This window comes from Ammodytes marinus, assembly GCF_949987685.1.
Source record: "Ammodytes marinus genome assembly, chromosome: 16".
Classification (NCBI taxonomy): domain Eukaryota; kingdom Metazoa; phylum Chordata; class Actinopteri; order Uranoscopiformes; family Ammodytidae; genus Ammodytes; species Ammodytes marinus.
In genome coordinates this window covers 23588678-23605897 of record NC_137220.1, presented here as the reverse complement: position 1 = coordinate 23605897, position 17220 = coordinate 23588678, and the positions used below count along the sequence as shown (strand labels likewise).

General features: G+C 42.4%; 1 protein-coding gene across 2 annotated transcripts in view; it reads left to right on the top strand.

Moving 5' to 3' along the window:
- prkcab (protein kinase C, alpha, b) overlaps window positions 1–17220 on the top strand; it is a gene marked incomplete at both ends in the record, with an annotated part of 113549 nt that overhangs the window by 70850 nt on the left and 25479 nt on the right. For both annotated transcript variants that reach the window (XM_080044111.1, XM_080044110.1), the window contains one exon: window positions 16406–16517. In XM_080044111.1, the coding sequence (XP_079900237.1) occupies window positions 16406–16517 (112 nt within the window). The remainder of the gene's footprint in view (window positions 1–16405; window positions 16518–17220) is intronic.

The window sequence follows — 17220 nt, the reverse complement described above, 5'->3', positions numbered from 1 at the left end:
GTGCTGCTGTAGGTCAGAGGTCCCTCTCATCTAATCCCACACATCTCATATCATCAGTGATATGTCCCTCTGTCTAATCATGAGAGTATCGTTTGTATGGATGAGCCATACGTGGATTAGCAGGCCTTTGCTGCACTGACAGGCCAGCTGTTGATCTTTTGGCATCATCCTAAATCCGCGTAACTCTTAAATGATCTGAATGCTCCCTGTGAACAAGGTCCCATAGTAGGAGCCTTAAGCTGCACGGAGGAGGTGAATTTGTAAAAAACTGGGTGTAGCTCGGGGCCGGTAAAGCCTCAGCACTTGTACTGGAAAAGGAAAAGGAAGGCAAAAAGACGCTGAGCAGCTGCATTTATTATGTAAATGCAGAGTGGTAAATAGTGAGGGACACATGTTTGACCCTGCATGCACACGCATGCACGCAGGCAAACGCACACGCACACGCACACACACACACACAAACACACACTCTCACACACACACACACATTCAAGTGGCACAGCGGTAATCATCTGGTGTTTGGACGCCGGACAGAAGCATCAGGGCCAAAGTGGTCCCTATGCCAGCTAGACATAATCCACACACACACACACACACACACACACACACACACACACACACACACACACACACACACACACACACACACACACACACACACACACACACACACACACACACACACACACACACACACACACACACACACACACTCACACACACTCACTCACACACACACACACACACACACACACACACACACACACACACACACACACACACACACACACACACACACACACACACACACACACACACACACACTCACACACACACACAGGTTTGTGCACAAAGGATGGACACAAACACGGACACACAGCTGCCTGAATGTCAGGGGGTTTAGGACACATCACATCACACATATAAGCATCCATCAGAGGGACAGAGCACACCAGAATACCAGATGACTCCCACGTCCAACTTCATGTCAAAGGTGAATTCTGATGATGGTCCCCAAGATTCTGAAGCTATTGTTCAGATGTTCTGCTCCAAACAGTAAAACAGTTTTTTGGACATATTTGTGGTGGGATTCCAGCCTCTGGGGATTTCCCATGGCAGCAGTTGAGTGACATTTGAGGGCCAGTGTTGCTGAAAACCTTGGTGTGCTACTGACAGCAGCATGTCACACCCCTGCCCCCCTTTTACATTCAACATTTGGAAGTCTCACTTTAAAGTTGTTCCAATAAGAAAGTGGAACCTAAGCTAGGGCTAGCTCATTTTAACGAAAGTGACATGTTAAGTTAACATTGGTACTGATCCACAAGACGTGACTGTTGCAAATGGCAGCTCCCAGTGTTGTGTAATATGATTAAAAGTGATGTCATAAAAATTCTAAATGTAATTGGCATGTGTAGCTATGCTAATCAAGCCCTGGAACAGAGCATTACACCAAAGCTTGTTGCTTGTTGTTTCTGAATAAGTTATGATTATGGATTATGATTTTCTTTTTAAATAAGAAATATGCAACTAAGTGAAAATTGCTACGTGGCTGCTGCAAATAAAGTGATATAATGAACCACTTTTTTAATTGCCTACACAATAATTCCACTTATCAAATGACTTCAGCATCTTAAGTTGCAGTGCACTGAGCTGTCAGGGGCACCGCACCATTTGTTCTTTTTGAATAATTACCATGTTTACCTAGGTACTCAAATCAAAAACAAACACAGTGGATGAATTTCAGTTATTCTCATTTCACTATGCTTCTGTAGAAAACACACCACCGGGTCACGAAGTTGACATTCCACAGTAATTAAGTATGATGTGTGTTTTAAACCTGCAGTGTGTAGAATTTTGGGTTTTATTTCCTAGCAGATTTTGTAGAAAATAATTATAATATCCATAAGTATGTTTAATTTAGTGCATAATAGCTGCATTTTTTTATTAGAATTATTATTTTTTCCCTTAGAAAGGGTCTCATATATGTCTATATTTCTCCATATTTTGGACCAAGGCCTAGTGCCGCCATCTTGAAAGTGTCATAGTTGGAATGTCATCAGGTGCATTGTTTAAAATTTAGAATTGTTCTTGTCCTTGAAGGCCACTGTAGCTTCTGTTATTATTCAAAAGGGGTGGGGTTACCCAGGGAGCGTTGCATTCTAGAACTTTGTAGAACTTTCTTGATGATGTCATATTACACACTGCACCTTTAAGTGTGAGCGTATCCTCACTGCTGTCCTCAAGAAGATAATGATCACTCTCAATGTAATGAATAAAGCAACCTTTCTATACCATCCCATACTGTACAGTCTGCCAACACATTATTGCCGCAGATGTCCGCTGAGGATTACAGTGTGTGTAATTGGGTCCCATGCTGATATGGGCTTTAGCTATACGTCTCTCTTATGAACACCCCAGCACTGGATACGTACATCATGCAATTCCCTGGGTTTGTTTGCTTATTGACTAAAGCTGTGCTCGTCCTCACAGAAGCCTCATTCATCATAGGCTATTATCCAATCCTGCGGGTGTGATCATAATTAAAAGCCGTGTCAGAAGCTTAATGATGATTTTTTTTCAGCGCTACATTCTGTCCTTTGCCTCACAAAAGGTTTTAACCTTTGTTGTGTAATGTCACTCGCTGCTCTGTTCTCCGAAAGTAGGTCACATGTATTTGAAGGCGTAGTGAGCGATTCTGGAGAACACTTGTTGTCAAAATCACTCTTTTGGCCTCACCTCTCCATACTATGTGTGCATGGAATGTTTTGTTGTCGTTGGTGTTAATACACAGTCTATAGGCTCTGTTAACGGGCATGTTTTTTTTTTAAACCTTTATTTATACAGGTATATCCCATTGAGTCCGAAGACTCTTTTGCAAGGGAGACCTGTTCCCATTTACACGTTACCATTCACACACACATTCATACACCGATAGCAGGCTAACTATCGACATTCACACGAGGCAAGGTGGGTGAAGTGTCTTGCCCAAGGACACAACAACTATGACACAGGTGGCAGGGCGAGGATCGAACCTCCAACCCTTTGATCATCAGCTGACCCGCTCTACCAACTGAGCCACAGTCACCCCCATGTTGCTATCTATGGTGGTCCCCCTATGTTTCTTAACCATTTGGTTACAAATGTTTGGTTACAAATTGTTAGGAGATATTCACTGATATTGACAAAAAGTGATTTTGACAAAAAGCGATCTCCAGAATCGCTCACTCCCAACTATCATTTTTGTAGTTCTCTGTTTCCAAATGAAAAATGGTTCTGTGTGTGCACATGCCTGCTCTCACTAAGTACGCCTGCTCCTCTTCATTGTTTATATTGTGGCTTGAATACATGATGATTTTTTTCCCCGTGTGAGAGGGGTCACCTGGGGCCTGTCCTCCTTGCTTTCTGCAGCGTTGGTTGTCGTAGTGATTAACGTGCAGGTATATATTACCAGCAAGTCGGTCGGTCTTGTTGCGAGCCAAAGCTTTAATAAACACAGCAGTGGAAACTTGGGTAAAAGTGGGGACTTCTGCAAAGCATTGTGGGAAGGCAGGTGATAGATGACCTTAAAGTTATAAAAAGTTTGTTTAACATTTGTTCTCAAACTTTTGTGACAGTCCGGTAAAAGTTGGCCGGGGTCTCGGTGAAAGTGCCCCATGTGAAAATCTGACTTTTTCTTGTAGAGTAAAACAATGTGTGTAATTAGTCAATGTTGAACTGGAAATGGAAGTGTGTGTGTGTGTGTGTGTGTGTGTGTGTGTGTGTGTGTGTGTGTGTGTGTGTGTGTGTGTGTGTGTGTGTGTGTGTGTGCGTGCGTGTGTGCGTGCGTGCGTGCGTGCGTGCAGCAAAGAGGAAAAGTGAGAGTGAAACACTTATTCTTAGCCAGCAATTATTCTCTGCATGTCTTCTTCTTACCTCAGTATTTTTAGCTCTACCTGCTTGCTAAAGGTTGCGTTGTTTTTCACCCTTTTCTGTGGTGTTCTATCAGGTAATTCCTGACGGTGATGTTTTTCTAATTGGACATGTGTTTGCTTTCTGATAAGAGAGAAAACCTCACAGGAGGGACACTGATCCTTTTTCAGGATTTGCTGAGACGTTCCGTTTTTCATTTTTATTTGATCGGTTTAAAGAAGATTAATGTGAGAGCAAAGTTCTCCCCTTGTCCCAGTACGACCATTAATTGTCTAACGTGTTGACCATCGAGCAGCAGGTGCAGATGGGGGTTTAAAGGGGCCAGGCTCAAAAGCTCCAAATGAGGTTGCCCTTAAACGTTCACCATCCTATTTATTTATTTATTTATTTATTTATTTATTTATTTATTTATTATTATTATTATTATTATTATATGTATGTATGTATGTATGTATGTATGTATGTATGTATGTATGTATGTATGTATGTATGTATGTATGTATGTATGTATGTATGTATGTATGTATGTATGTATGTATGTATGTATGTATGTATGTATTTATTTTATTTATTTATTTATTTATTTATTTATTTATTTATTTATTAATTATTTATTCTTCCGGACAATTACACATAATACATAATTTTCTCATTGCATATTCATACATATTACTTTGTGTTATCGTCCGAAGGGAAGCAGGAGAAGCCAAAGGCTTATCGGGTCCCGCCCCCACTGCCATAAGATTCAGATACACAGATACACAGCTACTACAGTTAGACTCAAGAAGATTCATTCTAATACACAGATCATTTTAGGTCTCTATTTTCCTCTCTGCCTGTGACAATGCAGATAGTGATATGGCCTTGTCCATTTCTTCTCTAGTAGCCTAAACACATCTGCAAAAGTATTCAAAACAGTCAGTATTCTATATAGTAACCTTCTGGACACAAGGCCGCCTCTCAAGCCTTAGGACAGCACTGCCCACACATTGTGTAATACAATGAAGTTGTGGAGTCGTCCATGTACAATGTTTATATTACATTCCGTCTGCTGTCTAATGAATAGAGACCATTCTCCCAGGAATAGCGAGTATCCGCTGCTTCAGAAAATTCAATCATGACTTTGTGACTCTTCTTCATTGTGAGCAAAGGGAGAGGTCAGCTGATGCTACTGTAGAGCCAGCATATATTAATAATAATGAAATGCTCTCAATCTTCCATTAAATGATTCACTAAATAACACACACAGAGCAGCTTAGAGATATAAACATGCTTCATAATGAATCCAGCTTTAGCCCATGCCTGTCAAATACAATCAAATATTGACCGTTTAATATATCAAATCTGGCAGCTGCTCTGAAGATTAATGTTGATCTTACGGGTGTGACACATTAGAACAGACATTATTTCCTCTTCTGTGTGTGTTGCACAGTCTGTTTACATCCATTCGTGCTGGTCCTGGTACAAGCACAGCAGCCAGCTTTGTTTCCTATTACTCTAAGTGGGATCCTCCACTGCCTCTCGACACAGTCAACTCTCCCACTGAACAGCTCCGCTCAGCCTCTCCTGCAAGCCATTTAGCTCAATTACCCCTGAGTAGAGATGGAGCCATCAGCACTGGTGTCTCCTAATGGAGCCAGACAACTGGCAGCCACAGGGACCTGGAGGAGCACCCAGGATGTGATGATACTCACAGGTTGAAAGGCGCCGCTTGGCCTCTGTCTGAATACAGCAACAAAGCACAGGTCAGAGAGAGGGGTCAGCACACATTAATACGGACACGCAGAGACAGAGAAGCAGGCCTCATATCGTAGTCAGTCTAATTAAATGCTGTGTTTGATGATGAAAGTGGGGTCCTGATGAAAGGGCTTGTGCGGTGTTCAGAGGTGGATGGACACAGGATCTGTCCTCTACCGTTGATTTAGAGCACCACAGGCAAGGATTAAGGGCCTGACACCTGGTTTGATTTCACTGTGTATGTATGTAGTGTAGTGTAGTGTAGTGTAGTGTAGTGTAGTGTAGTGTATGTGTGTGTGTGTGTGTGTGTGTGTGTGTGTGTGTGTGTGTGTGTGTGTGTGTTCTCACATTTCATATGTACATAACTTCTAATCTTGTTAAGAGTCTGAGTACTTTTACTTTTGATACTTTCTGTACATCGTGCTGATAGTTGTAGATTTGTAATGGCTTTCACGTGTAGAGTATTTTTATATTATACTCAAGAATAATAATATAATATAATGCTTCTTATACCACTGTTGTTTCTCTTCTCACCATGATTGTAACGTTCGATTGCAACTGTTGCATAACCATTTGTATTTATACTTATTCGTAGTCATATATACTGTATGTAATCAACTACACATCTCATCATCAAAACTCAGTGTGGCCCTTTGTACAGAAAGCTCGCTTTGAGATTGCTGAATTTGCATTCTGTACCATTTCTCTCTAATGAGCTCATTTATATGCTTGTGTGTGTGTGTGTGTGTGTGTGTGTGTGTGTGTGTGTGTGTGTGTGTGTGTGTGTGTGTGTGTGTGTGTGTGTGTGTGTGTGCTCATGTGGTGGTGCTTAATTTGCATGTACAGTATGTGAATAGTGTTTGATTTCCTATTGCCTTTTGATGTTTCATTCAGAAAGGAGAGACATACATTAGAGGAGGCCATGATGAAACACATCATATGATATACATTCATACAGTGCATGTTTTGCCAAGAACAGACAGTCTGAGACACACACACACACACGCACACACACAATCACTTCACATGTGTTTCAAATAAACCACTGTGATGTCATGCATGAAAAAACCTCAAGGCTAAAACTTTATTCCTTCCTCCTCAGATACCAGTTCCATGTTCACTTTTGCTGCCTGATGTACAGGCTATAAACCTGTCTGCTACATAATGAGGCTATAGTGGCATCGCATGAAGGCAACAGCCCATTAAACACTGACTGACTGCTGCAGGTGGAGAGAGAGAGAGAGTAAGAGAGAGGGAAAGAGGGAGAGAAAAAGACATTTCAACGAGTTAATTAAATCAGTGATGGAGAGTCAATACAGGTGCCATGCCGTTTCTCCTTTTACAGCCACTGTTGAGAAGACGTCGAGAAATCTAAAGAAGACAACACGCTGTGTCAAAGTTGACACTCCTCCTGTGAGCAGAATGTTGTGCTGAGAGATAAACAGAGAGGATGATAATGAGCAGGTCGTTGTGCTGTTTCTAGATCAGTGGTGCTACAGTCTTTTTTTTTCTGTGTTCTGCCTGTTTTCCTTCTCTTTGTCTCAGCGTGTGCCTCACATTTATTGAGCGCGCAGCTGTTGATATATCTGGTGTCAGTTGGTCCGCCCTCCGTCTTCTGTCTCCCTTTGTTTTCCACTGAGTCACTGCTTCATTATTGTTTTGATCAGTGTCAGAAGACAGATTGGCTCCCAGACGTGACACGATTGATCGCGTGATGCTAGGCTCCAGCCCGCTACTTAAGTGATGTTGAGTAGCTCAGTGTGTATTTTATTTTGTGAGTGGACAGGTTATGGTAAGGCAAACAATTGTCTATTTGACTATTATTACTTATCTTACAGAACTTATTATTTTCAAGACTATAAACTACATGTTCCCTGTGAAGGCACTCCGAGGAACTTTCAGTTTGGGTTAATTATTGCGTGTGTGGTGTGCACTACCACTTTTTACTTTGGTCAAAAGCGGTAGTGTTTCTACTGCTCCAGCTGTTGTTCCTAGGTGAGCATACCAATGACAAATGCAATAATAATAACTATATAACAATAGCGCTGATGGTCGCGTATGCTGTTACATGCAATGTATTATCATCAGAGGAAAAATTTGACTGTTTCAGAAATATTTAAAAGTTCCTTGTAGCACCTTTAAATTTAGTGCAGCTGCCCTTTGTTAAAAATGCTATGAATAGACTCAGGGTCCAAAACAGTCAAATCCCTATTCTCACTGAAAATTGACATAAATTGATAGTAACTGAGCATGTTAGCCTACTTACGTAAGCAGTTAGCTCATTTAGCTGTTAAAAAGCTTTTGAAGCAGAAAATGGAACTCTTATGATTGTCCCTCTGCTAATATACACTGTTTGTAAAAGACAGATCTGAAATTAGATAGTGAATGAAGATATTGTAGATGCAAAGTATATGGCCACAAAGAATATCACATGAGCTGCAAAACACAAAGACATTTCAGCGAAACATCTCTACATAATATGCTATTTGAAGACGCTCCATTTCTGAGACGTACCCGAGATATGACACAGCCACATCCGCATCCCTCAGTAAAGACTGTTTGTGTTGTGAGTTTCAATTTCAATTCAGTTCATGGAGGTTTTACTTTTGTAAGTCTTTCTCAATGCAGTGACATCGTTCGTCCCTTTGTATGAGCTAGGAATTTCTTTGTGAGCAGTTTTCTCTCTCTCTCTCTCTCTCTCAGCGCACCATATCCAGTTCTTAGAATTCATCCGTGGGTTAGTCATACAGTTTTTTGGGACACTTTGGGTGAAATATCAGCAAAATAGCTGCTTGCCTCCAAAGCAAAAGCAGTAGTCATCAGTTTTTCCATCACTAATGAACACCCAGAGATTTCTTCTGTCCATCAGCAGAGCGTGCAGGTTTGGCAGGTGAAGCTGTCAGCGAGGCCCACCCACGGAGGCTGGCTGACGGCTTTGATGCCACCCACCCACGCACGCACACACAAAAAAACACAGACACACACACACACACACACACACACACACACACACTGCAGAGCCTTGTTTATGACATCCATCACCTGCTCTTTCCATGTTTCATTTGTTTGCCTGCAGATCTGTTGTTTCTCCATCTTTTATTTCACATTTCTTTTCAGTTCTGAATTATTTTCATTCGCTCTCTGCTTTCTCAACATAATATTAACAACTGTTGTATCTCTCTACCTCCATTCAGTTGCATACATACACACTCATACAAATCACTCTCTCTCTCTCTCTCTCTCTCTCTCTGACAGACTGATGCACTGGCATACATGCAGACGCACTCTTTTTTTCAACCGGTTTGAATGAGAGTGCAATTCGCTGCGGTTGCCCTTAAACGGCCGCTGGTCAGAGTGTTGCCTGCTCAGGCCACGGGCGAATGTGTTTGGACTAGCAGGAGAACACCACTTATTGTGGGAGATACACAGCAACAACAATGAGAGAAGCACTGAGAATCCCCTGGGCTACAAACTGCCCTGCATGCTCTTTCTGGAGCACGATAAAAAAAGGGGAACGTTTCAAAATTGTGACTCTATATATATTGCATCAATATGCATGTGTTTTTCCTATATCTGAGCTTTTTTTAAGTAAATGTATAGTGTTTTAGCTTTCCCTGTACATGCATGGGACATGTGCACACATTAAATGTCATTAAGCCATACTCTACTTGTTTTTCTTCCACTCTCCACTGTTTGCTTTCTCTCCGCTGACTTTCAATTTAACATTGGGTTGTCTCTAACCCATTATCACCATAGCAACTGCACAAGTTGTACACTTAAAGGTGCAGTGTGTAATATGACATCATCAAGAAAGTTCTACAAAGTTCTAGAAAGCAGCGCTCCCTGGGTAACCCCAACTCTTTCGAATAATAACAGATGCTACAGTGGCCTTCAAGGACAAGGACAATTCTAAATTTTAAACAATGCACATGATGACATTCCAACTATGACACTTTCAAGATGGCGGCACTAAGCCTTGGTCCAAAATATGCAGAAATATGGACATATATGATACCCTTTCTAAGGGGGGAAAAAATAATTCAAAAAATGTTTTTCAGCTATTATGCACTAAATTAAATGTACTTATGGATATTATAATTACTTTCTACAAAATCTGCTAGGAAATAAAACCCAAAATTCTACACACTGCAGGTTTAAGCCCTCATTCCCTGACACACACACACACAGACACACACACACACACAGACACACACACACACACACACACACACACACACACACAGACACACACACACACACACACACACACACACACATACACACACACACACACACACACACACACAACGCGATTGTGGCCTTTAATTTAAGATTAATAGTTTTTTGTGTTTGCTGATGTTTTTTGAATGATTTGATTGGTCACAGCATGTCTGAGGACCTTTTCACCATAATCCAGCGTGTTTGTGTTTGGGTATAAATAGTTCCACGGACTGTTTGGTAAAACAACAGAGAGCAAATCCCCTGATGGAGCTTCATTAAGTCAGATCCACAACCAAATCTCTTCAACCTCATGCTGTGTGTGTTCTAAATTCTTTTGGTTGGGGAGGATGATGTAATTCTGTAATAATAATACAAAAAACCTCCTTTTTGAGATCACTGTCACTGTGGCACATTAAGCTTTCATGAAGTCATAAATGGTGACTTGACTGTTTGTGAGGCATGGCAGGCTTCATGTTGGAGCATGACCTATTATAGTGTCCCGTCTTTCACGACCTACATGACATGCAGTACATACTGTAGGTGATTTGGGAGAGGAACTGTTAGGGAGGATCAGCATCTTTACTTGTTCACTTGTGTGTGATTAAACACTGGTGGTTCCTGGACTGAGCTGGCTAAAGGCAAACGCACGGTGTTGCTCGGGGACACTTCAGCAGGCAGGTCGCTCGGCCACAACAAGGTCCTCTGGTCGCTTTGTCACTTTAGCAATTTTACCCAATTCGTACACACACATGATAGTATCCCTCAAGGGTCGCCTGTTAACTAATTAACACCACACGCATCAGCCTCTCCACTCTCCCCTTTGACTTTTACGCAGATAATTCCCAATTAGTAATAATTTGATATTGTGAGCTCTAGTGGTGGCGTGTGCCTGTCAATGCCTGTCTATAATTAGCAAGGGCCGGCGTCTTGACTCTTTCCTGTTCGTCTTCTGCTTGATGTGGCCCTCTCCTTACGCCTGAGGAGTAGGCATCATTTCGCCTCACTGGAACCAACTTGCGCCCTGGTTTGGCCCCAGCTATACTCTGTGTTAAAATATACGGTTTGTTAACCAGCACAGCATGATGTCCAGGATTTTTTTTTTTTTTTGTTAAGGGTTTTTTGCGGATGTCTTGCAGATGCAGGCTTTTCATGCTGGTTGTACATTCAGTTTGTAGTTTGTTACGCTTTTAGTGTTTCATGTATTTTGCACTATGCCAGTGCTTAAGCTGCATGACTAAAACCCGTTCTGCACATTACACACATTTGACTTTTTATCGATGTTCTTGTGAGTCATGTTGTCATGCTCTCTCATTACAGACGCAGCTCCAACTGCAATTAAGGGCGAGACACTGCAGGCAAACTCGCAATTTTTTTACACACTCGTCAATTTTGAGATTTTTTGGTCTATTTTGCTTCTTTGTTCTTTCATACTCGTATAGATAAAAGTACCAACATATACATTTAGGTGTTTATTTTGTCTAAACTTTGTCTGTTTGCATCGGTATATTTCTCCTATACAACCATCTTTAATGGCCATTATCGCAACATTAGTTTTTTTCAAAACTCTTACCAAAAATCACTTATATCCCTACACCGAAAGGGAAAGCTCTGTGATCTTTTTGTGGGTGTGTGTGTGTGTGTGTGCGCGTGTGCGTGTGTGTGTGTGCATATGTGTGTGTGTGTGTGTTTGAGTGTGTTTGCATGTGTATTTATGCGAACTGGCAAGACGAGAGCAGGAATTGAGTTTCCTCCAGTCTTCTCTCAGCTCTGAGGCCTTTCAGCCATGGATGGATTACTAACCGATACGTTACAGGGCCCACGGGGGTCCAAAGCATAAGACAGCACCAATACAAGCATTTACCTCAGTGTCAAAGGGATCAGTCATTCTCCATAAAAACATGCTAAGGCCAATCAGGGTGTTTCTGTAGTATGCATCGGGCTGCACTCCGCTGGAAATCATATCAAACACGTCTAGGACTGTGTATTAATCTGATTTGAACATGGCAGCATGGGCTACGAAGAAAGTTGCCAAGAGCACTGCCTATTAAAGTGTATGAGAATTTCAATATTATGCTGATTATTTTTCTTGGTACGCAGTTAAAATAGAGGCAGGAACTGGCTTAACTTTCTGCCTCCATGTTGAGGTCTCAACGAAGGTTGCGTTCCGAATCGCATACTTTCTACTATATAGTATGTAGAAAAAAGATTTAGGATGTCCCGATTCTTGTGGCCAGATGTAGGATGATTAGAAGTACCCCGATGTCCTACTTCATGCGGCCAAGATTGTTAGTGCTGAAAACTGCATCCTATTTGGGCGATTCTGACCCACAATCCAGTGCGCACGTGAAGTGACGTCACATCGACGAAGCCTCCATATGAAAAGAAACGGGGATGCGACGGATATAAAAGCAAGAGGCAAGATCAAGGCGCAATGTTATGATGAAATAAGAGAGTAAAGTATGTCCCAATAGTATGCCTACTGCATCCTAACTAAATTATTTTTATCGTCGGATGTAGTATGTAGAACAGAAAAAAGAAAGAGTATGCGATTCGGAACGCAACCATAGACTCCCCTTTAGGTCATTGCCAACCAGGAGCAGCAGTCCAACAAATACACATTCAAGTATCTCCTTGTTTCTTCTCAACCTGTACAAAGCAAACATTTGCTTATGGTGTTAGCCAAACGCTATGCTTCACATGTATAACAGTTTATACACATACATTGTGTTATGAGGTGTGGATGCTGCAGCATTACCTACTTATCTATGTGTTTTATATGGAACTTGACTTGGCAACAAAGGATGTAGGCTATGTCTTCTTTATTATGTTTTGGATCTTCCAAGCATTATTGCAGATAATACACGATGTAGGAGCTTATACATACCAGTCCAGTGCACTCAGACAAGAGACTAAAGAAAGAAAGGCAGATGACAGAGAACAGAGAGAGAAAGAGAGAGAGAGAGAGAGAGAGAGAGAGAGAGAGAGAAGAAGGCTTGCCATAAAAGCGAGAAACATTAAGGGGCTCACTGTCCGGAGACTTGAAGGGGATGAAGAGGGGCTGATGAAGTCAAAGACAGACATAAGCAATGGGCAGAGAGAGAGATCTCCTCTGTTGAGTCCCTGGTGTCCATCAGTCCCTTAGAGATTATGTCTCTTAAGATAAATCCAATGTTCCCACAATTGAAAAGTTGAAAAGAAGGAGTGTGTTGTTGAGGAGCAGAGAATGGTTTGCAGAAGGACCCAGGAGAGGAGACTCAGGACATGAGGGGGCATGACCGCGACGCCATCTGCTTTTTTCTTTCTGTTGTTTTTTGTTTTATCAAGAATAGCCTCCAGGAAAGCCCGGAGAAGAACACGCTAATTAGAGTTTTCCGGGCCTCTTGCTCTCCTGACTCACTCCATATCAAGCCTATCTCTCTCCCCACTCCCCCCCCCCCCCCCGAACCCAAAGAACAGCCCCCTCCTCTTTTACCCACAGACTTTCCCTCTGTGACTCCCCGTTGCCACTGCGCTCTCCTCCTCCTTTTTCTCCTGTCGTCACGTCGATGGCTCCATTTAGCTATGTGTTTGCGGAGGGGAAATAAAGGGCACTCTCAGCTGCGATGTGGGCCCACTTACTCACTCGGCAGCCTGTATAATTACACATGCTGCCATTCTGACACATTTCCGCGTGATGCTGGTGCCTGGGGGTTTCCCCACCCTTATTTGCAGGGCTTTAATTACCGCCACGCTTGTTTTGTGCTGATTGTAGAGATAAGCTAACCTCAGCGATCACAATACGGAGCAGAGAAAATCGATTGCCTACAAATTAAACTTATAGGCCTATTATGGTTGCTGTGTCAGAAGGCAATTTTTAATTTTGGTGATCTTCTCCAGCATTAGCTGTCCCGCCTGCTCTCTTTAGGGAGGTCTCCTGAAAAATCTATCAGTGCATCAATCTCCAATTATTCATTAGCTCATTAGCTCGCTCTCTGCTCTAAGCGCCAGATGTTCTGGCCAAGATAAACAGTTGCTCAGTTACGCTGCTCCTGGCACCGCACAGCCCCGTCACTGTACGGTGTGTGTGTGTGTGTGTGTGTGTGTGTGTGTGTGTGTGTGTGTGTGTGTGTGTGTGTTTGTGTGTGACTTAATTACATTTGGAGGACTGAAACGGGGAGGGTGCTGGGAAAGCTTCCAGGATGACAAGATGGAGAGAACTGACACCGAGCACGAGAACCCATGAACCTCACACATTTCCCACACACGAGAATGGCCTGACATTTCCCTTCCATCTGGATCCCTCTTTCTTTTCTCTTTTTTAAACGTGTCAGTGTCGTCCACCGATGATACGATGCAGATTAATCACAGTGTGATACCTCACATACCTGTGTAGAAAGTCCATTCCCTTCTCATCATGTATTTCCATTCATCTCTGAAGGAGACTATAATGACGGCATTATAGTAGTGAACAGATGTTTTTATAAAGATCCATTTTTTTTGCGTCCGACATTAATGTTGGTCTTAAATTATGACCTATCATTAAATTGACAATGACAGTATGTCCAAAACGTAATCCCAAAAACCTGCAAAATGAGAGACATTCCCATTAGCTTTTCTTTCTGAAAACAACTAGAAAGACATGACATACAGTATCTCACAAAAGTGAGTACACCCCTCACATTTCTTCAAATATTTAATTATATCTTTCCATGGGACAACACTGAATAAATGACACTTTGATACAATGTTAAGTAGTCAGTGTACAGCTTGTATAACAGTGTGAATTTACTGTCCCCTCAAAATAACTCGACACACAGCCATTAATGTCTAAACTGCTGGCAACAAAAGTGAGTACGGCCCAAAGTGTCAATATTTTGTGTGGCCACCATTATTTTCCAGCACTGCCTTAACCCTCTTGGGCATGGAGTTCACCAGAGCTTCACAGGTTGCCACTGGAATTCTCCTCCACCCATTCATGACGACATCAAGGAGCTGGTGGATATTAGAGACCATACTCCTCCACCTTCGGTTTAAGGATGCCCCAAAGATGCTCAATAGGGTTTAGATCTGGAGACATGCTTGGCCAGTCCATAACCTTTACCCTCAGCTTCTTTAGCAAGCCAGTGGTCGTTCGGAGGTGTGTTTGGGGTCGTTATCATGTTGCAGTACTGCCCTGTGGCCCAGTTTATAAAGGGAGGGGATCAAGCTCTGCTTCAGTATGTCACAGTACATGTTAGAATTCAATGAACTGTAGATCCCCAGTGCTGGCAGCACTCATGCAGCCCCAGACCATGACACTCCAACCACCATTGAATTGAATTGAATTGAATTGAATTGAAAATGTTTTTATTTCGAACAAGTAAACAATAAAAGACAAAAAAGCAATAATAAACAATAAAATAAATGAAACAAGTGGACAGTTACAATAAAGTAATATTTACACACAATGAAAACCACAAATGAAAATAAACTGTCTCACACTTGCTTTACCTGTTCGAAAAGGGGTGAGAAGAAGAAAACTTATTTAATCTCACCATGCTTGACTCTAGGCAAGACACACTTGTCTTTGTACTCCTCACCTGGTTGCCGCCCCACACTCTTAACACCATCTGAACCAAATAAATGTATCTTGGTCTAATCAGACCACAGGAACTGGTTGCAGTAATCCATGTCCGTAGTCTGCTTGTCTTCAGCAAACTTTTTGTGGGGTTTCTTTTGCATCATCTTTAGAATAACAACAGCTTTTTTCTGGGACGACAGCCATGCAGACCAGTATGATGCAGAGTGCGGCGTATGGTCTGAGCACTGACAGGCTGACCCCCCACCCCTTCAAGCCCTTCAGAAATGCTGGGAGCACTCATATGTCTATTTTCCAAAGCCAACCTCTGTGTATGACGCTGAGCACGTGCACTCAACCTTCGTAAACTGGGCCGCAGGGTGGTATTGCAACATGATAACGATCCCAAACACACCTCCAAGACGACCAGTGGCTTGCTAAAAAAGCTGAAGGTAAAGGTTATGGCCTGGCCAAGCATGTCTCCAGACCTAAACCCTATTGAGCATCTTTGGGGCATCCTCAAACCGAATGTGGAGGAGTGCAAGGTCTCTAATATCCACCAGCTCCGTGCTTCCAGGATTCCAGTGGCAACCTGTGAAGCTCTGGTGAACTCCATGCCCAAGAGGGTTAAGGCAGTGCTGGAAAATAATGGTGGCCACACAAAATATTGACACTTTGGGCACAATTTTGAAAAAAAATCTTAGGGGTGTACTCACTTTTGTTGCCTGCAGTTTAGACATTAATGGCTGTGTGTCGAGTTATTTTGAGGGAACAGTAAATTTACACTGTTATACAAGCTGTTCACTGACTACTTAACATTGTATCAAAGTGTCAATTTATTCAGTGTTGTCCCATTTCTTAAATATTTGAAGAAATGTGAGGGGTGTACTCACTTTTGTGAGATATTGTACATATGTGTTGTCTTACTGAAATCAATGTAATATCTTTACTCTCTCTCTCTCGCTCGCGCTCTCTCTCTGTCTCTCTCTCATTGTTGCCCAGGACCCCAGGAGCAAGCACAAGTTCAAGATTCACACGTACGGCAGTCCCACCTTCTGCGACCACTGTGGCTCGCTGCTCTACGGCCTCATCCACCAAGGGATGAAATGTGACAGTGAGTGCACACACACCCTGTCTTTGTGCGTGTGAGTTTGCATTTGCGTGTTTGTGTGTGTGTGTGTGTGTGTGTGTGTGTGTGTGTGTGTGTGTGTGTGTGTGTGTGTGTGTGCGTGCTTGCGTGCGTGAGTGTGTGTGTGTGTATGTGTTGCATGTGTGCGCACCAGTGTCAAATGTGCTGTGCTGGTTTCCGACCCACAGTATAGGGCCGGCCCTAATGAGAACAGATGGGAATAGCCTGGTACTGTACTGCGCTACACACATCTGCAGCCCAGGAAGAATTCACTGTCCAGTCCTCCTCACGCTCCCATTCTTTCCACCCACACTCCTCTGTCAACTCTTCCCTTTTCCTCTGCATGCACAACCCCAACCTGCACTGTATCTCCCTCATTTGAATTCTCCCTTTTCCTCCCACTTTTCTCTCTCTTTCCCAGTTTTTCTCATCTGACTCCCACACGCCCAGATAGATAGGCAGATAGATAGAAAGATAGATGGATAAATAGATAGATAGACAGACAGACAGACAGACAGACAGACAGACAGACAGACAGACAGACAGACAGACAGACAGACAGACAGACAGACAGACAGACAGAAAGATAGATAGATAGATAAGATAGATAGATAAGATAGATAGATAGATAGATAGATAGATAGATAGATAGATAGATAGATAGATAGATAGATAGATAGATAGATAG